We start from the raw sequence: 21598 nt of genomic DNA, 5'->3' as shown, positions 1-21598 counted from the left end.
GCTCTCTGAAAGAGGTTGGTCCATTGCTCTTTCATGATTCTAGAAAAGTGAATTTTTGTTGAATTTCCTTTATATTTTCTTTGTATTGTTGTCCACTCATACGTCATATCCTCCAGTAGTCTCCTCATCCAGCGGTTCCAACACCAAAACTTTAAAAATTCATAACTTTTGCATCGATTGTCCGATTTCCCTCAAACTTTCACTGATGTGTTCTACTAATGTTGCTGCTTTCACTCAATCCACATTGCTCTTGGGGTTTATCTTCCCTTTAAGGGCTGTTCCTGCCAGAATGATCTGCAGTGACACTGCAGGCAGAGGATGTAAAACAACAACAGTAGATGCTGAAATGAAGGGACTTTCCCTCAGGATGCTGATTTTTACCTTTCACTTTAATACCATCCTGAAATCCTATTGTCATCGAATGATGCCCATGGAACTAATGAAGTTAAATCACACTATTTAAGTTATACATTGTATGTCAGATCAGCATCACTTTGTACTGTCGTGCAGTTTAATGTATTATCAGTCACACTCCTATCCACATACCTACTCTCACATTCAGTTTTGATAGCGTGTTTCCTTGCATTTGAACAATGAAAATACTGTGTTGTTATTGTATTGTATTCACAGTAAGGTATACTTTGGTACAATGGTCTAAGAATCTTGAACAGTTAAGTGGCACTTAAAGTTTCTTGAATGAAGACAAAAGCCCTTGAAAGGTCATAATTCATTGTAGAATTTAAATTAGGAAGTAACTGAGTTATCTTTGCACAAATGTGTTTTGGAGGCATTGTAGCTCAGTGGTTAAGACTACAAACTCTCAGTCTTGAGGTCTGTGGTTCAAGTCCACTGTCACCAGCAGCTGTTCCCTTGGCATGGCACTTTATTCTCATTATTACCTCTGCCAAGGGAGGAGGTTATGTTTTCATTACCGTTGGTTTGTTTGTTTGTTTGTTTTTTTTTTTGTCTGTGTGCAAAATAACTCAAAAAGTTGAGAACGGATTGGGATTAAACTTGCAGGAAAGATTGAGAATGACACAAGGAACAGATGATTGAATTTTGGTAGTGATCTGGAAATTTTTGTGGATTTTATGAAGGATTTTCAATATTTTGGCTGGTAGGGTCGATGAACTTAGGAGTTCAAGCTGCGCATTTTTGAGGTTTTCATACGCACACTAAAGTGCGTGCTCAAGTTTCTGCTAGGGCGAGGTGTGCCGCGCAGCTGAGGGTTTATGATGTAACAAAGGCTTCTATATTGGGAAATGGGGCGATTTTTCAGTGGGTGGAAATCATTGATCTCAATGGAAGAGCAAGATCATCGGTGGAAAGTAGCTGCTTGGCAAAGGTCTGCGCTCTCAGAGTGCTTTTCTAGTTATGAAAGTCTTCTGGAGGGGACCTATTGCTGTCTATTTCATGGTTACTTTATAGTGGCACAGGAAAGTATACACAAAACAGTTCCTCAGCTCTGGGATTTTTATCAAATTTATATGTAACCTTACTCTCTTGCACCTTGATACAACTTATACAACTTGCACCTTGTGGTTTTGGTCTTCCATGTTTGTGAAAAAAAGTGTAAGCCATAAATTCAACTCCTTTTGAATCCATTAGGGATGTATTAAAATAAACTTTGAGCATTATATACGGTATGTAATCTTCAACATCATCCTTCTTATCTGTATCTCGTAGACTGCTCCATGGAGTACTGATGCGGAATGCCACGGTAACGGAGCAGAACCGGAGCCTCCTTGTGGAGACGCTAAGGTCCATCTCGGAGATCCTCATCTGGGGGGACCAGAATGACAGCTCTGTGTTTGAGTGAGTGTCGTCTCAATTCACCACAAAGATTGCAGGCCTGTTGTATCAGAATGTCAGCTTTTATCATGCTGTCTGGAATTAGGTTTGAAACAGAGGATTTAAAGGGTGTGTACAGTTCTGGTCAAGGTGAGGATTTAGCTTTTAAAGTTTTGCGAGATATTCAGAAACCACTCTATGAGATATCAAAGAGCATGCAGTTCTAACGGCTTTCAAAAGTTTATTCGATGAAAATCGGTTTTGAAATGGCTGTACAGTCCCTTTTGTACACCATATGAAGTAACAATGCTTCACCAGAAGTCCCAAGCTTTACCCATAAGTAAAAAACTGGTGGAACAAACAAGTGAATTGTCATCAAATCATGTAACGTGGAGAAGTAAAGAGCATTTGTGATGAAATTCATGTGGTCTTTCTGAAAGGGAATGAAATCAGACAGAAAATGCTTGAGGTGTAAAGAAGACCCCATTTGATGTGCGATCTTCTGATTGCTAATGAACACACTTGTATAGGCCAGTTACAACTTCCCCTTTTTTAATCGATACTTCTCGAGATTACGTAGAGTGGAGTGACATTTTTATATGCGTGTAGACATGGTACTAAAATTAGATGTACTCTCATGCGAACGTGACATGATATGGTGATAATTTCTCTAGGTAAGTTGTAATTCAAGCATTCCATGTCTTCCTGTCATAAAGCAATCTCTGTTTATCTGTGTGTACAAATGTGACATTGTATCACAAAACCAACAAAAAAGTTATCAAGTAAGATTTCTAGTTGAGATCAGATCAGTGGCATATCATAACTCATCAAACTACACATCGGACATTCCTCACCAACTGAAAAGAGTGGTGGAAAATCCATCTGCTAGGATCTTTACTGTTTGAACTATAAAGGGTATGTCATAGTGCAGTAACTGACTTATGCTTAATTTTTACACAAACAAAAATGATTTAGAACTTGATGGCAACTGCTTGAAAGGGATAACCGCAAATCTTTTAAGTCATACTCATACTCATTGAGCACAGTATTTTAATATCAGTTCAAAATGCTGAACCTGCTGACTATTTCAAGAAGTTTTTGTAGGGTTCTGACATACAATTTTATGGGATGTGCCTTAGCTTGTATGCAGAAAAGTGAAAAGAATGCCAGACTAAAGGATCATGGGTCTACCAGCAGTGTTCAAAAAACTACTTTCACTCAGTTCATGCTTCCAAACTTTTAATCAATAAGATTTTAGTGAGAGTTCTCTTCAGAAGATACCAAAAATTGAAAATCAATGGTGTAACTCCAAAGCACATGTTTCTTGGGCTACTGGGAAATGGGTTTGCCCGACTTTTTGTGGGTATTGTGATGCGTGGTCCTGCATATACAGTAGTACCTCTCTCAAATGGGAAATGAAATGAAATGATGAAAATCTTTCCTTATCCCTGACACTGATTTTGCCCATCTATAGCTTCTTCCTGGAAAAGAACATGCTGCTGTTCTTCCTGAAAATCTTACGGCAGAAGACTGGTAGCTACATCTGTGTCCAGCTACTGCAGACGCTCAACATCCTGTTTGAGAACATCCGGAACGAGACGTCACTGTGTGAGTAGGGAGATCTTTATATGCCTCTGAGCCTGGATGGTGCTTGAGTGGCCATACCTCTCATGGACTACATGACCCAGATTGCAGTAGTGCCCCATCTGGAAAACTATTATAAAGTAGCAATGGATAAATTTTCAGTACTCTTATAAAGGGCAAATACGGCTTTTATTTCTATGTCTCTGCCGCGTTATGTTCATCAATTAAAGAAGAACTCTATATTAGGGCTGTTTGGGATTTTGATAACTAAAGAGCAATGTACAAAGCAGGTGAAACATACAAATTAAGCAGAATTTATGTCATGCCAGCATGTTTCTCAGAGTCATGAAGCCTTTATATAGCAGACAATATCTTGATTCTATGAAATAAGATTCTCATATGTGTTGCTTGAAGGTTTGCATGGTGAAGTAAATGAAGGAGAAAGATTCTCGTATGTATGTCATTTTGATTTTTGTGCTCTTTGCAGATTACCTCCTGTCCAACAACCATGTTAACTCCATCATTGTCCATAAGTTTGACTTCTCTGATGAAGAGGTAAGCACAAACATACAACAAATAAGTTGATATCTAGTTCCTCGAAGCAGATCTATGAACTATTATTACCTATATGAGGTAGTTTTGCTGGGCGATTGTAGTTGGTATTTTGATTGGTCGGGAAACCACCAGTTTCCAGCGGGCAATGTTAGTGGGTATCATTCTTCTTCCGGGTTTCACCATTAACTTTACATGTACCTGGGTATTCATTCTGGTCAGTCACCAAGAGATGCACAAACTGCTAGCATCCAGACACTTGAGCTCCCGGTGATGAAAATTTGCTGTTTATGAGAGTTTCTCGCGGAGAGGTTTCACGATGAAGGGCAAATTCCCATACGTTAACACGTATGATTAGAGGACGATCGTTGCATTACATGTAGGCATGTGTCTGACTGTGTGCACTGGCTGTTACGTGCACAGCATACCTGAGATTCGCGATAGAGGGCAAATTCCCATACGTTGGCACATGAAAATAGAGGACAATCGCTGCGACTGTGTGAGCTTGTTGTTGTGTGCGCTACATACCTGAATTGTGCAGAGGGATTGTGTGCGTGCATGTGGGTGTAGTTGAGCGCAGTGGTGTAGGGTTTGACTTGGCGCCGAGTGGAAATTTGTTACCATAAATCGGGAAGTTTCCATTGCAATGATCTGAGTTACTGCTCAAGATGCCTAAAATGGGTAATGATAATGATATGGACTGTCTACTTTCAGGAGATACGACATTAATTGCCCTCGCTAGAATTGTATTGCCCTCGTCGTTCGACGAGGACAATGCAATTCTAGTTCGGGCAATAAATGTTGTATCCCCCTCAAGGCCAGTCCAAATTATATGATTATCACCCTTCAGTAATGAAATATCTCGTGTTTGAATAAAATATCCTTGCTCTTTCTCTTGCATGATGTTCCAAGTGTCATATGTAGTGAGTGAAAGTTTACTGCCTGTGTTGCTTTGAAATATTTCAGAATATTTGTCTGATCTGCCTGTGTGCTATATTACTCTGAGTCAGTATGAGCAGTTTTGGGAAAGATTCTGTTTTTGAAAGCCAAAGCAACTCTTTGTAGAAGCATTTATTCCAGAAATGCAGTACAGCAAAGTTTTATAGAAAAATGCATGCTTTGCTGGGATGTAAATTTTATGACAAAGCTATAAGCTGTGACGCTTTCAGTGTAGTGTGGCATATTGTGATTTATCAACCGGTTTGCGCTTGAGCAAGACATAAGGAGTTTGCAAGCTGTTGACTGAGTCAGGATCCAAACATGGCACACAGAGTTAAACGATGGACACTTCTGAAAATGCTGATGGCATCCATGACTGATGAGATGAAGAGCCTTGTTTAAATGAACCGGCTCTGAGTCTTGTGTGCTGATCCAGGGAGGTGCTAGAGAAGGAGAGGCAACTAAAGCTCTCCTTTGAAGTCATGCGTGGCACCGCCGAGAAGTTATGCGTTCAACTACAGGTGTTACCCATGTGCTTTGACAAAAGAGAGCATCAATAATCGGGACTAGCGCTCTCACATCTAGAAATATTTGCTCCTACTGCAATTCGCTCTCTCTTTCAATGTGATGACAACAATGAATTTGTGTACCTTGAATTGGAGCAGCGAATCAAAATGCAGTGTAAAACTCACAATTTTAACAGCAAATAGTTCAAAAACATGCTGGAACACGCTTTAACAGAGTACTTTATTTGAAAGATCAAAATATTCCCTTATTCACAGATAGAAAATTAACATGCGGAAATGTGCGCAATATAGAAAAAATTAGGTTTTTAAGAGGGCCTAATTTTCATTTCCTTTCGATCTGCGAATTACGAAGAAACTAGAAATACATGTTAATAATATTGAATTCTTTCCTAAACTATTCTAAATCAATTCGAGTATTTCATTTAAAATTTTGCGGTGAAATAAAGCTTGTAATTCAACGAAAGGTGAAATGCGTTCTTCGTCTCCGAACTTCGTCTTGCAACTAGAGCGCTGCCGAGCATGACTTCAAAGCGTAATGGAATGCTAGACATCCCATTGTAACGCCTTGAACCCAAACACGTGTTTGCATGAATTACGAAGAGTTGCCACCCCATCTCTGTAACACCTCCCTGGCTGATCACTGCATCCGCTGTGTGCCCTGCTCTTTTGATCAGCACAGATGTCCTGAAAATACCAATCCCTGAGAGTGATTAGGTAATCCCCCTAATCCGTGCTGTAGTATGCTGTAAGGGTAATATCCTTGCCTGCAGGATTTTGAGTGGGTTTGTATGATATAAATCAAGGCCAAATATGCGGGAATTAATGACATGCTAATGAAATATCCAAGCAAGTAAATACTAGGTGTATGCATAATGAGACAGATAGCCATCACATTTGTGAAGGTGTGTTGAGTCACTGCCACCCTACATCTGTGTAGACAATATGCCCTGTCATGATTTGATAGAATGTAAGAGGCTTGAATATTCTTAGTGCAAAGTTGAGAACTGTTGAATTGTGTATTCATTTGATCCTTTGGTTCCTCTCCTGTCTCAGGTGCTGGCGTATTACATCTCCTTCCTCAAGACGCTCTCATTCAAGCTCAACAAACATACCATCCACTTCTTCTACAATGAGGTGAGTGTACCAGTATTTGTAGTAAGGCGCATGCTTTTCCCTCTACAATGAGATGAGTGTATGTATTTGCAGCAGGGTGCTTTTCTCTTCTCTTGCCTCTACTTGTGATCTCTGCTGCCTGCAGCTTTGAGAGGGATTTTCAAAAACTATTGACCATTATGTCAAATTGATGTTGTGCTTCCTGTTACATCATTGCAGAATAAAGTCATACCTCTTGTATAATCAGTTAGTAAAGATGCATATTTTTGTGTGTGTGTGTGTGTTTGTGTCTCTGCACCATAAAACTACTATAAAAAACCACTTTAAATCACTTTACCACTTTAAATCGCTACCATAACACCTCAAGTGTCACCAAAATGCTACAAGAACTTGATTGGACCACTCTGGAACAATGCAGAAAAAATGACAGGCTAATTATGATGTACAAAATACACAATAATCTTACTCCTCTTTCAGCACAGGACTATATTATCAAACAGGCTACTCAGTTGACGAGAGCCTCGCAACCACACTCCTATCAGGTACCATACTCGCGAACTGAATCGCATTGCCATTCGTTCTTTCCAAGAACTGTAAGGAGTTGGAATTCCCTGTCGTCAGAAATTGTTTCAGCGCCATCTGTGGGATCATTTCGAAACCGTCTAACGGTTGATCAAAGTGGCTAGTTATTTTCGTCAAATTTTCTATGTGCTTGTAAACATCTGTAAATAAATTGTATTATAATGTAAATAGCACATTCTGCAAGAATCTTCAGTCTATTGAAGGAGGCAGACTTAATCAGAAGAAGAAGAAGAAGAAGAACTACTGCATGTGTCTTACAGGTGTAGTAATCACCCACACAGCAAGCCATGGTAAAGTTAAACGCTGCCTGGAGACGGATCCATGAAATTTTCTCTTAGGTACATGGATGAGTTGACCAGGCATTATTACTGGTTAGACTTAGAGAAGAGTCAACGAAGGTATAGAGATCGAGGGCAAATGCTGACATTTCACTCTTCATGCAAGAACAAAAGGAGATAATAGCACCATTTCATCAGATTCTTAATGCAGTAATGGTAGTTAAGTATGGTAGGCAATTTCATTTATTAGATTTCAGGAAAAACCTTGTGACAATGAGCTGTCATTGGTCAATGTTAGACCCTTTAGATATCCACAGTCGTTTGATAATATTCCAAATATAAACTGACTACTTTCTGTGTGATTGATAATCTGTGAAATGAAAGTGAACCTACATGTATCACCGTCAGAAATAAAGTTAATGGAGTCATGACTAACGCAGAAACCTGGTTCACTGTTGGTATTGTTGCATCACATTCAGACAGCACGTAGTTCTTTCTCGCAGATGACCAGACATTCCCTGTAACTTAAGGACAGTAAAAACAAATCTACATTGATTGTAGGAAGTATTGTCATTTACACCGCTTGTTTCTTCAAAGGTTTTGTCAGTAGGCTAAACACAAGCTGTGCTAATGGCAGGTGTCTGCAAGAGATCAAAGGAGCTGCTGTGTTTTTCTTTTATATCCAACATTCCATGCAAAGGGTTCTAAGCCAGGACATTGGTCATAAAAGCAACCTCCTCGGTGCAACATTGTCCTCTGTTTTGCTACGCACTTTGAGGTTGTATGCTCTTTAACCTGTTGAGGACGAGTCCCGAGTATACTTGGGCAGGTGTCTATGGGAAATGCGTGTTGTAGCAAAGTCAGCCCGTCCTCAAAGGATTAAACATAATGATCATGGTGACAACAATAAGTGTGATTATTTCAAGTTTATTGAACTTCCACAGCACTTTCACTGTTTAAATTTGTTTGTTTGTTTCTTTGTATTTATTTGCAGCACACCAATGACTTTGCCCTGTACACAGAAGCCATCAAGTTCTTCAACCACCCAGAGAGCATGGTTCGAATCGCTGTACGCACCTTGACCCTCAATGTGTACAAAGGTAAGTGCTATATGTAGCTGTCTCCTCAGAGAAAGGCAACTTTTACAGGCAAGTACTGTTTATGCCATATACATGTATTTAGCGAGTCTGATTTTTCGCAAATCGAGACTTCACGACAATTTTGTGAGGGGTTAATTCGCGATTGTGAACTGCAGTACTGAATGGAGAAATGTATGCGTGCACATCGCATTCATGTCTGTTTAGAGGTAATATTTTTGCATGTTTTTAAATTCACGAATAGCACCCGACTGGCGAAATTCACAGAAATAAAAACCTCGTAAAGTATTAAGCATATACAGTCCAAGCTTTAAAATTTTATGCTATCTGTCATGTGTATGGTTCCATAACATCTGCTCCTGGGACAATTGCTTCCGTGAAATATCTGTACGCTAAGCCAAGCATTAATTCTACCAAAGGGTTAAACATGAGTCATCATCTGTTTCAATGCTCCGTACCACTCAGTTAATGACAAGGCGATGCTGATGTACATCCGAAACAAGACTGCCGTCCCCTACTTCTCCAACCTCGTCTGGTTCATCGGCAACCATGTGCTGGAGCTGGACAGCTGTGTCAGGAATGACATAGAGTAAGAATTCAGTGGAATTGAGTTTGTTCCTCGTATGTTTGACACAACATTTCACCTTCCTTATTGTACAGCCAAGTTTATGGCTGTTGAGTTATTGCTATTCTTTACAGATTGAAAAAAATGCAGTCAAAAGATGATAGTCAAATATTCAGAGTCTAAAATGATCTTGACTACTAAGTGACAAAGATAATCAAATGTTCACAGTCTATAAACAGGGCCGCACACTAACCCATTTCTTCTACTGGTCTGACCCGTCTGTCTGACCAGTAGGTACCCAGTATTTCCAGTTTTAGTGGTAAATTCCTGAAAAAGTTACTGGTCAGACAGTGATTTTAACTGGTCAGGGACTGTCGGACCAGTGGCAGTGTGCAGCGTTGTAAAAATGATCTTCACTATTATCTCACAAAATGCAGTCACGACTTGTTAATCAAATATTCACAGTGAAAAATTATCTTGAGTACTAACTTGCAAAATGCATTCATGACATGATAGTAAATATTCACAGTGTAAAAATGATCTTGTCACGAGTACTAACTCACAAATGCAGTCATGAGGCGATAGTCAAATATTCACAGTCTATTTATGAGCTTGATTAATTCACAAAATGCAGCCAGTGAATGAAACTTGATATACCTTAGGTGATGAGAATTACACTTTGACTATTCCCTCATTTGCTTCAATTCAGCATTTTCTACTTACAGCTAAAGAAAGCCCACTTTTAAGAATACTAGCGAGAATGTATGGTAGTTTTGAGTATCATGTTGTTCCAATTTTTTATGTGGAAATAACTGAGCTCTTGACTCTTGAACAGCCACCAGAGCAAGAACCGACTCTCCACCCTAGTCGCTGAACACCTTGATCACCTCCACTATCTCAATGACATCCTCAACATCAACATCGAGGCCCTGAACGACGTCCTCACTGACCACCTTCTCAACAGGCTGCTCCTGCCCCTCTATGTCGCCTCAATGACTCGGACCAGGACGTATGGCAAAGCTGTAAGCACTTCTCAGGTGATGCTTTGCACTGTTAGGTTTTTGTCTTCCTGCAGTTTACACACATATTTGCTCTGACCTTGTTTGGGTTTAAAGTTATCACATTAAAAATCTGACTGTACTGTAGTTTTGGTATGGGTATGAATGTGCCAAGTGTTCATCTTTCCAAGACCATTGAAATCGATGCAACAATATTTAAAGGGGAAGTTTGTCCTGATATTATGTTGCTTTTTTTGAATACAGAAAAATCAGAGAAGTAGAGAAAATTTCATGAAAAGATCGGACACACAAAAAAAGTTATGAACTGATTAAGTTTGATGAGTAAGACAAATTGGCAACTCTGAGTGGTGTCAGTGTTGAGTAGCTCTCCATGCAGGTACGTAACCTCAGATTTTAAATTTGATGATGTCATCACATGATGCACATGTGGAATTTCAACTTTGACGGGCCCGTATGACGTCATATTGAGTCGCATTGACCTGAAACTTGGTAGAATCATCCCTTGATGTCTTGGACGTCCATGTAAAAAAAAAAGAAAAAAAAAATTCTATTGCATACTACTGTAAAACATGATATATTCGCAGCATGAATTTTTCGCGAATGGGAGCAGACGGCCTTTTTTGTGGCGTGAAATTTTCGCGAATTGCCACTTGCATTCAATGCATATAGTGTAGACAAGAACTTTCGCGTGCATTCTAATTTCGCAAATCTTGGCGCTCGCGAAATTCGCGAAATTAAAATGCATGCGAAAATTCCTCGTTTTACAGTACATGTAGCTGCATGTGCTTTTATGCGTGTGTGTGTGTACACATCTGTCAATTTTTTATCAAATGCTCCAAATGACCTGAAACGTGTGCAAAACAATGTTGAGCTCAATTGGAGCATGTTAAAATTTCAGCATGTGCGTACGCATGTATACCGTCTACAGATGAAATTTAAAAACATGACATGTAAATTTCATTGAAACTTTCCGTTCCATTAAAGGGATCGTATAGTTTTGTTTGAGACCTAATTTCAGGTTTCTAACATTTTTGGTGAGATAATGAGAAACCTCATATGAAATATGAAAGAGCATGTAATTCTATGAGGAATTCAACGTTTATTTGATTTAAATTGGTTTTGAAATGGCCGAGATATCCAAAAAAGAGCGATTCTAATAAAGTGTGGGACCCACACTTTATTACGATCGCTTTGTTTTACTCTGTTTTTGGATGTTTCAGTCATTCCAAACCCGATTTTCATCAAATAAACTTCGAATTCCTCTTAAACTGGTATGTTCTGTACTATATCATAAGTGTTTTCTTGCTATCTTGTAAAAAGTTAAAAGCCCAATTCTCATCTCCACCAATACTGTACCATCCCTGTAATGAGATATGATTGACAACATGATTTGAGATAATAACGTTATACATGTACTAACATCATGGCTGACTGATCACAATGATACATTGTAAAGATCTGTCTTCCTTAAGACATGATACACAGATGACGTAAGTTTGAAGTTGATAGTCGAAGGACTTTTTGAGTTAATTTCTGCACAAGATTTGGGGAGAAATAAAGAATGAAAAATAAAGACTTGAGAAAGAATCCGTACCGATGCAGAACGTGATCCGAGAGGATACTCGGATCACCTATAATGATGGGATCACAGTATGCCAAGAGTGACCATCTAATGGGGAGAGGTACTATTGAAACTGAACGAGTCATTCTGTTTGATTGTGATAATTTTAGCTATTCTTCTTTTTTCCCCCTGTCTGAATCACAGGAAAGTCCGCCAGCCATCAGCTCAGTGGTTGCCCTGTTCCTCCTGTCTCAGGTAAGCCATGGCATCAATCATGTAGTGAATCACAGATCCTGGGAACCTGACATAACATGCCAGAACTCCTTGAATGAATCTCAGTGAAGCTTTTTGAGCCCTTCATCATCTTTGACAATTATGATAATTGTAGAGTTTGTGTGGTCTGTGTTGATGGCTGACAGACCCATAGACTATTGATTTGAATGGCTCAAGAAAGTGAAGTAATCTGGTAAATTTGTTGGTTTGTTAGTCATTTATTTTGCCATAGCTGCTGTAGCCACTTTCTACATACCGACAACAGGGGGCGCTAGACCACAGTGGGTGTCTACTACATTGTACATTGCAATAATCAAACCTCACATTAGATCTTGCACATGTTGGCCTGTTTACCAGAGCATATACTGTAAAAGCTGTCATTTTTGCAAATTTTGTGAATCGCAGTTGGGCTGTGAATTTAACAACACGCAAAAATATCCAGAATGGACGGGCATTAGTGCACACAATAGCCTCGGTGTCAAATCACAGAAAACAGCATCTCGCAAAAATGTCTTTGACTTCCACTTTCGTGAAAATATCTGTACAGGAAATGTCAGCTTTTACAGTAATTATGATAGATGTAAGATTGTGTAGTGTTATTAGCTCATGTACCTTGACAGGTTAGAGAGTCTTATCAGGGCTGTACCGATATTTGGAATGCAGATAATAATAAGAACAGAGAGTATTTGAGTGACAGTCGTTCATTAAGCCATCTTGTTATAGTGAGTAGTTTCATGCCTCTCCCTAAAGAGGGCTAGAGCCATAAGATTGCTTTTTGTACTGTATTTAACATATATATTTGCTTACAAAATATATTTTGCAATTTTGCAAGTAGTCAAAAGTGCTGTGGAGAACCACAAGTTTAACCTGTTCCTTTTACAGGAACCAGGTACACCAGGTTCCCGTAGTGTCAACTCATAGATAAGATGGGAACCTGGTATACCAGGTTCCCAAAAGGTAGACAAGAGTGTCTACATGTGTGAACTAAATTCATTTTTATTTTTGTTATGCTGACCAGAAAAATGACACCAATCGAAAGATTACAGTTTCATCTGTCAATGTGTTCTTTTTCTGTATCGAAACTGGGTGCCTTTTTGTATAATTTACCTTTTCCAATGTAATAGTGCTCTTGTTTTGCTCTAAAACTTGTATGAAGATGTATGTAGCAATCACTAGCTCAGAGCTCACTAGATTTTGACTTTTGCTGACCCTATTCGGTGCCATTATAGTGAGTAACGAAAGTAAAAATGCTACAGAGTATGTGTGGTTTGTAGGAAAATTTCATTTCAATTTATCTTGGAAAAGATATTTATCAGAAATACCCCTCGACTTTAGAGGAAACCCTGTGTCTTGAAACCTGCAGACAGAGATGTATGCTTCTTAGTATAGAGATAGATTTTTGTGTAATGATGCTTTTATGAATAATATTCATATTCATTTATATGACTGTCTAGCATCAGAACTGTGGTCTCTTTAAAGTGATTTCACTCACAAACCATAACCTGCCATCTTCTTATGTGGTATCATTTCTCTAGTGATCATGCAATTGAGATGAAGTCATGAAGTGTTGTTTTTGTTATTTTAAGAACGTAGCAATACTGTATCTTGTGTTTCCAGGCTGGCAAAACTTTGTGCCAGTGTTTAATTTTGTTTTGTTACTTTTTTGTTTTTGTTTTTGTGTTTTGAATGTGAACACTGACTCCACCTCTGCGCCCCATTTTGACACAGGTGTTCCTCATCATGAGGCACCAGCCATTGGTTTGCCAGCTGGCATACATCATCTTCAATGGCAACCATCAGACTCTGGCTGAGCAACCAACAGACACCAGCGGTATATCAGGGGTGAGTGATTCGAGGAGATATCCCCCCCCCCTTTTTTTTAAAGATTATCTGCTGTAAAGAACAAGAGAAATGAAGTGGTAAACAAAATCAGTACTTGATGAACGTTTCCGCCAAATTTTGAATCCTTAGCAACTTTGCAATCGGCACATTAGACAACAGATGAAGAAGAGTCATTGGCCATTTTGGAGGTAGTAAATTTTTTTGCCCATTAAAGCTGTATCCTGCATGTTGTAGATCTTACGGACATCACTTTCAGTACAACTACAGTTATTTGGAGTCCATAGCATGATGATGTCAAGCTGTAATCAAAGAAGCCCTCAAATATGAAGTATTGCCCTCACGTCTTTTTCACAACTTGGTTGAACTCACTCCCTTACACTGGGTCTGGGACTCTCTCTCTCTCTCAGAGACATATGAAGTAGATGCTAAATTGAAAAGAAGACGTAAAGCCAAAAACAATAGGTGTGTTTTGTAGTGGAGAGGAAAAAAAAATATGCTCTTAAGATGATTGTGTCTTGCCTATTGTAGACATTTCGAGCATTCGTGGAGCCAGCAGAGAGCCTGGAATATTCCCTGGACAGCAACAGAGAGCGCAACCGGCAAGACATGCGTGAGAGGCGGCGCAGACCAAACTACCGTAACGTCGACTCTCCCACAGAAGAGATGGAGGAGGAGGAGGAAGAGGGAAGGGCTGGTGCCAGCAGAGATGGACAAGAGAGGCGGAGCTCCAGAGGGCTGGCTGTCGCCGCGGACGACGAGGGAGGAGCTGTGGGAGGAGTGGGTGTGGCCAGGCATAGGGGTGGAGATGCAGAGGTACCAGAGGATGAAGAGGAGGAGACACCGGAAGCTGATAGGGCGCAAGGTGGTGCCGGAAGGGCGTCGCCTCCTCCAGACACATCCAGCTCAGGGGGAACCAGCACAAGTGAGTACTGTGGAAGTCTAGCTGACTTTGGTCATGAAAAGTCAGGAAAACTTCTCATCTGTAATCAGTGATATGTCTATAAAGTTTTTTGCCATTTTTTTTTTTTTTTTTGGTTTGCTCAAGGGAGAAGTAGATGACAATTAGCACAGTAGATTTCTGTTGATGTCATGCACCTTCTGGTGTGTGTTAAGGGGTACATGTGTATGCTTTATCAAGTCAATGGCAAAATTTGATGAATTTGTGATTGTGGAATTGATTGATAAATTAATTAGTTTGATTTTCTCTTTTTAGCCGGAGCATCAGTGAAATCTTGTATTCTCGTGCAATCATTCATATATGTCACATATTGTGATATTAAAGACTGAAGTATTAAGCAGTGATAAAGACTGTTCGCATTGTATGTTCATTTGAATTACAGGATTCCTATCAACCAAACAACAACAACAAAGTTTGTAAAAAGTAGACCCTTGGCCAGGCAAAATGACTTTTACCCCATTCATTTTGTGTGTAGTTTTTTAAATATTATATTTTTCTTGTCCAAGTTACATTAGGCATGTGTTTTTGAGGAAACATATGAACTGCTTGGCTGTATTTTCCTTCATGGCCACACAAGCTTATATCCAAATGGTGCAATACCTGTGCTTATTCCAAGAACGCTTTGCATTCTATTCAATTGCATTTAGAATTGAAATGAAAATGAATGAATGAAAGGAATGTCGTGTGATGTGTGTAATGGCATATCATCAACCCCCTTTCCTTCCCAGGCGAGTCTGACTCAACCAGTAACACCAGCAGTGCAGTGCTGACCTCACCCATCTCCCCCACCAGCCCACTGCTGGACTCCAACAGCACAGATGAGGAGAAGAGCCTGGCTGCCACCCTCCAGCGGCAAGAGATCAACCTTTCCACCAGGTACAGTGCAGCACATCCCTCGGCTCACATCACTGCTTCATTCATTCGTTCATTCAGTCATTCATTCAATCATTCATTCATTCATTCATTCATTCACTCTCTCACTCACTCACTCACTCACTCACTCACTCACTCATTCATTCATTCATTCATTCATTCATTCATTCATTCATTCATTCATTCATTCATTCATTCATTCATTCATTCATTCATTCATTCATTCATTCATTCATTCATTCATTCATTCATTCATTCATTCATTCATTCATTTATTCATTCATTTCTTTTCATTCATTCATTCATTCATTCATTCATTCATTCATTCATTCATTCATTCATTCATTCCATTCATTTCTTTTCATTCAATTTCTGCACGGGCACTTCAGCCAAATCTGTACTTCCACAAGTCTGTGCATCTTAAAAACAGTTTCACAGGAACATCATTCTATGCAAAAAACAAAAACAATTCACAACAACAACAACCTTGAAATATACAGTAAAAACACACATTGACAACAAAAAAACAACATCTTGAGATTGCAGGCTGCAAATCTCAATCCTTCGACTTTATTATCCAACTTTTGATCGGTGGACTCAAGTCATATCACGATACATTCACTAAAGAGTACCATTACAAGCTTGTGCTGCTGAGCATGCAAAGTTTGTCAAGCAGTTTTGGATCGTACAACCCGATATCATCAGCCATGTTCATGTACTCCCATGATAGGTTCTTGATCAATCCCACAGTTTTGCAACGGGCACTCTTTACTTCACAATATGCATCCTTTTGCAGTGTGCACTAAATCAGTTACAAATGCAAACTTAACCCAATTACTTTGCTTTTCACATGGGCAATCTTTATTGTAATTTGTTGATGCACTACAGATGAGTGTATTATTTGAAATTTGATGCCATGTTTCTTTCACAAAGGTGGTGCGTATTGTAATTGTTGTACAACACTTGGCAAGTATACTAATTTATATGTTTTGGGGGAAACATTTTGTAGTCATAAACATTACCCACAGTTGCCTTAGAGCTTGTCTTAGGTGTGATTGAGGTTCTGTGCAATCAGGCAGCCTCTATTGTTGATAAACAAGTTCCATATGTGTATATGGAATAAGACGATTCAAGCCACCAAACACAGAGATTTTGGCATGGTTTGTGCTGAAATGAATTTGCTTTATAACAAAATTATGTGGTACATGCAACTCATTGAGATGGCATATTGTCACTACTTTCTAAATAGGAGACTTTAGCTTATCTCAAGTTGGTTGGGAGAAACAGTACGAGAAAATATCTATGGAAATAAAAAGGAATTTGTGTATTTTCTCATGTTCATTACCCAATCATGATGACATATAACAGCATATTTAACACATGCCATTCTGATTCCAGTTGTATATGGAAAATATCGGCATGTGTGTGAAAGGAACTATGAGAGTTTACCATAGCGCTATTTTTGATCTGTTTAAGATAACTGAAGTTCACCGGGGCATGCATTCTTTATTAAATTTAGCTTGGGTACCTTTGAAATACATTTTGGAGAGGTTTATCTGTGATATCAACTTTAGTTCATGCAGTTTTGTTTTTCCTTCTCTATACTGTAAAACATGATATATTCGCGGCATGAATTTTTGGCGAATTGGAACCGATGGCCTTTTTTTGCGGCATGAAATTTTCGCGAACTGCCACTGGCATTCAATGCATATAGTGTAGACAAGAACTTTCGCGTGCATTTTAATTTCGCAAATCTTGGCACTCTCGAAATTTGAGAAATTAAAATGCACGCGAAAATTCCTCGTTTTAAGTATGTGAAGGGAGAACATACACTATGATTATAAATGATGTATACACTTGTATATATGTAATGTCTTGCATTTTTTTTTTCAAAGTATTATTGATAAATATTTGTGCTTAAGTTGAAACCAAAGAGTTATGAGATGTTTCCTCATATCAGTTCATATTTTCTTGTTTGTCTTGACATGCAGACCGTATTTTGCGTGTGTCCTAAATTCGCTGGACTGTAACCATGGTGACTACCGTGCCCTCTTTGCCCTGTGCCTCTTGTATGCCATGGGGTCCAATGAAGGTGAGCACTAGCTATAGGCATTTGTACAAAGGACTTGAAAGCACTTTGCTGTTTTATCAGCAAAGCGTCAGATAGTGTAGAGCACTGTTCATTTGTTCTATTATGTTGCAAAGGAGACAGTGGCATTTTAGATATTATCGAAGCAGAAATAACCATATCTGTAAATATTCATTTTTTTATCAAGTGACTATGCCAACATTGCTTTTAACGCATGATTTTAACAAAATATCAGAATGTATGATTGCTGAGCTTAATTTCTATTTTCAAGATTTCTCCAGTGGCACTTATTGTCATGTCATCTCTCAATAAGTAATCATAAAAATGCTGATTATGCCAGATTCCTCCAAATTATGCCCTTTATTTTGCCTTCATTTTTTTTTTCCTCCTCAGAGAATTAAATGAAGGCACAACAATCCTTCTCCCTCCCCAAACAAGTGCTTTGAATTAAGTCATTCTGTTATATTTCCTTGTCTGATTTCCTTTATTCTAGTGTAAATCTTCAAGTGCATACCTTTTTAACTCTTAGTAAGATAAATGAAGAAGTATGTTGTCTGTTTGCTGTAATCAAAGAATTTGTGTTATTTTAGAGAAATTACAAAGATATTGAATGATTTCATATCTGTCGATATCCAATTTACTTCATTCGCTGTTATGGGGATGCTTCCAGTGATTTGCTGTCATTATCTTTATCGTGTTTTCTTGTTTTTGTTTTTCAAACTGTGAAAGCTCTAGGTTTTGATGCATTCTCAGTTATTGTGACTTATGAGAAGATTTTGTTTCATTTCATCCTCAATCTAGGGATCAAGGACAATCTTTTAGAAGGTGTTTTACTAACAAACAGGGTCGAGGTGAGTTCATTCCTTTATTCCCACTTTTCCGTCATCTGGATACTTTCTTTGGTTTTAAATGATTTGTGCATCATTCTTTTGTGTATTGTTGGTGTATGAACTTAGTGATAATGATGATTGGTGTAAAGGAAGAATAGAAAATCTTTGATCCATATGTGCAACAGAGAGCAGTCTATAAAGTTAGCAGTCATGTAGTGCCCCATGCTACGCGTAGTATAATAAGATAACATGACCCAAGTCGTTTACTTGACTATGGAAATATGTAAAGGGTATAAAATAGAAAAAGAAATTGCTTGCATTGGTAATATTCAAATTCATTTAATTCCCTCCCAGAGACGGATTATGTAAATCTCCCTTGTCCTATGTGCCTTTATCCATTTAGAACACAACCTTCTGTATGTATGTGCATGTACGCACATTGTTTGAGCATTTTTTTCTTTATTTAAGATATCAACATTTTTTATGGTTCTTTTGCTGGAACATTATAACTTCTAAATTTAAAATCGTATAATCAATCATGTAGGCTAGGCATTCAGACTCTCCTCTTACTGATATTCTCACTCTGAACAGGGCATTGAATACTCTGAACCTTTGAACCTTTAATCCCTTTCTTCTGTTCTTTTTTTTTTTTTTGATCATGCAGAATAAAACTGTGTACAACTCCGTCCTGGTGGAGCGTCTGATTGCCCTGATGAACCAGAGCTGCCAGCTGAACAGCTGCATCCGTCCCGTTACCCTGGAGATGGCGTGCCTTCTCCTCAAGCAGCTCATCTTCAGCCCCACCCGTGGCAAGTGCTTCCTGGAGGACCGTCATCTGGCTTGTGTCGAAGTGAGAAGAGATCGATCGATATGTATATAGATAGATTGAGCTCCCTGGGTGCCCCCCTTAACCCGTTGAGGATGAGTCCTGAGAATACTCAGGCAGGTGTCTATGGGAAATGCATGTTACAGCAAAATCAGTCAATCCTCAATGGGTTAAAGGGGAATTTTGTACCAGTTAGAATGCTGGTCAGATAAGAAAGAGTAAAAGTTTATAAGCACAACAGTGAACAACAATCAAAATTGGATAAACATTAAGGAAGTTTATGAATTATATTCTTGCTAACAGTCAGTATGTATTCGCAAACTAATAAGTTGATTATATCATCCCATCATAACTTTTTTTATACAGTAATTTATACACAAAATCTGGAAATTTCCTAGTTTTTTTTTTTTTCAAGTAATATGCCCTGGTCTCAAACCCTGATGTACCATACTGATCATTACTTTGAAGTTATTCAACTGGGAATAACATTATGTTTCACATTTTTATGAAAGAAAAATTGAAGTTTTATATATTTTTTTTTTTCATGATCAATGGAGAATTAGCAAAATTTAACAATTTGATAACTTCCCAAATTTTTATCCAATTTTGATAAAATTTTCACTGTTGTGCTTATAAATCTTTACTCTTTCTTTTCAGACTGGTCCATAATTTCTCTTTAAGCCTTCACTTACCCAATCAACTTCTGGCTATCAGCCATTCATGTACTTTTTGTTTTGCTCTTTGCCTCCATAGCTTCAAGTGCAATTCCATGCCATGTTCAAAGTTGACTTTAATAAACGGAGTAAAGTTAGACAATAAAAGAATAGAAGATTCATTAAAATTTTATTTGAAATGAGAAAGTTATAGAAGTTTAAAGGTTTACATGTTTGTAGTAATGACATTGGTCACAACCAAAGATGTAAATTAGAAGAGGCGATGTTGTCTTCACTTCACTAGTCTCCCATTGGCTTAATGAAAATCTTCGATTTGATTGATAATTTTGCAACTGTAGCCCCTTTCCCCTGAAGAATCATCATTTACCAATGTTAAATGCAAAGGATACAGCTTATTCCCAGTGAGTTGAAAAAGGTCAGAAACAAAATTCATTGAAGATGCATGTTCAGGTCAGTGGGAAACTTGTGAAGTGATGACATAATCACCTCTTCCACTGTTTGTTTGTGGTTGCAACTAATATCATTGTTTCTTAAAAATGTGTGAAACTTGAACAAAGTCCATAAGTTTCATATTTTTGGTACAATTTTGATAGGAATTCTACCACTCTTGTTGCTTCTGATTATACTCATGTCTGTTTATGAAAGCCTGCAAGAATGTGGGGTGGATTTGCACTTTTATGGTTCCTTTTGGGGGACCACTATCTAGGCACTTGTGTATCTTCATGTGTCCAAGCTAGGAATGAATGTAGATTGCCTCTCATTCACCTCACTCCCCTCCTCCATTCATTATCTCTCTCACCAGCTCTCAACTTTCTCCTCTTTGACTTTGATGGTCCCCAAGGATCACCATCTTGTCAGTGTCAAATTGAGGAGAGAGAAAATCGAATACCACCACCCATCCTCTCCTATATCTGCCAGTCCACTCATCTTCTGTCCTACTGCGCGTCCATTTTTTCTTCAATATTAAAGGGATGGTACAGTATTGGTGGAGATGAGAATTGGGCTTTTAACTTTTTGAGAGATACCAAGAAACACTTATGGTATAGTTCAGAGCATACCATTTTAAGAGGAATTCAAAGGTTATTTGATGAAAATCAAGTTTGGAATGACTGAAACATCCAAAAACAAAGTAAAACAAAGTGATCGTAATAAAGTGTGGGTCCCACACTTTATTAGAATCGCTCTTTTTTGGATATCTCAGCCATTTCAAAATCAATTTTCATCAAATAAACATTGAATTCCTCATAGAATTACATGATCTTTCATATTTCATAAGAGGTTTCTCATTATCTCACCAAAAAAATGTTAGAAACCTGAAATTAGGTCTCAACCAAAACTATACGATCCCTTTAAGTGAAAGTTCCTCGAGAACTGTGATCTTGCATGTTGAAGTGAGGAGAGAAATATTGATGGTCGACATCCCCCTCACATCTCTGCGGATCCTCTCATCTCCTATCCCCACCCAGCCCTTAACCTGTTGGAGACTAGTCCTGAGTATACTCGGGCAAGTGTCTATGAGAACTGTGTGTTATAGTAAAATCAGCTTGTCCTTACTAGGTTTATTAGAGAAGAAGGAAACCCAAATATATTTGTGAATTGAGGGAATGGAGCAATATTATTAGGAC

General features: G+C 38.5%; 1 protein-coding gene across 1 annotated transcript in view; it reads left to right on the top strand.

Moving 5' to 3' along the window:
• The window catches only part of LOC140232149 (protein CLEC16A-like), a 242261-nt gene that overhangs the window by 22516 nt on the left and 198147 nt on the right, over positions 1-21598 (top strand). Inside the window, exons 2-15 of the mRNA XM_072312295.1 lie at positions 1687-1815; positions 3266-3399; positions 3863-3930; positions 6447-6527; positions 8361-8466; positions 8929-9052; positions 9864-10050; positions 11813-11863; positions 13610-13723; positions 14252-14639; positions 15410-15557; positions 17546-17646; positions 18445-18494; positions 19138-19323. Of these exons, the coding sequence (XP_072168396.1) occupies positions 1687-1815; positions 3266-3399; positions 3863-3930; positions 6447-6527; positions 8361-8466; positions 8929-9052; positions 9864-10050; positions 11813-11863; positions 13610-13723; positions 14252-14639; positions 15410-15557; positions 17546-17646; positions 18445-18494; positions 19138-19323 (1867 nt within the window). The remainder of the gene's footprint in view (positions 1-1686; positions 1816-3265; positions 3400-3862; positions 3931-6446; positions 6528-8360; positions 8467-8928; positions 9053-9863; positions 10051-11812; positions 11864-13609; positions 13724-14251; positions 14640-15409; positions 15558-17545; positions 17647-18444; positions 18495-19137; positions 19324-21598) is intronic.

Source organism: Diadema setosum, chromosome 8, assembly GCF_964275005.1.
Source record: "Diadema setosum chromosome 8, eeDiaSeto1, whole genome shotgun sequence".
Taxonomy (NCBI): Eukaryota; Metazoa; Echinodermata; class Echinoidea; order Diadematoida; family Diadematidae; genus Diadema; species Diadema setosum.
The sequence above is the reverse complement of the archived record's forward strand: the minus strand, read 5'-3'. Positions and strand labels throughout refer to the sequence as shown.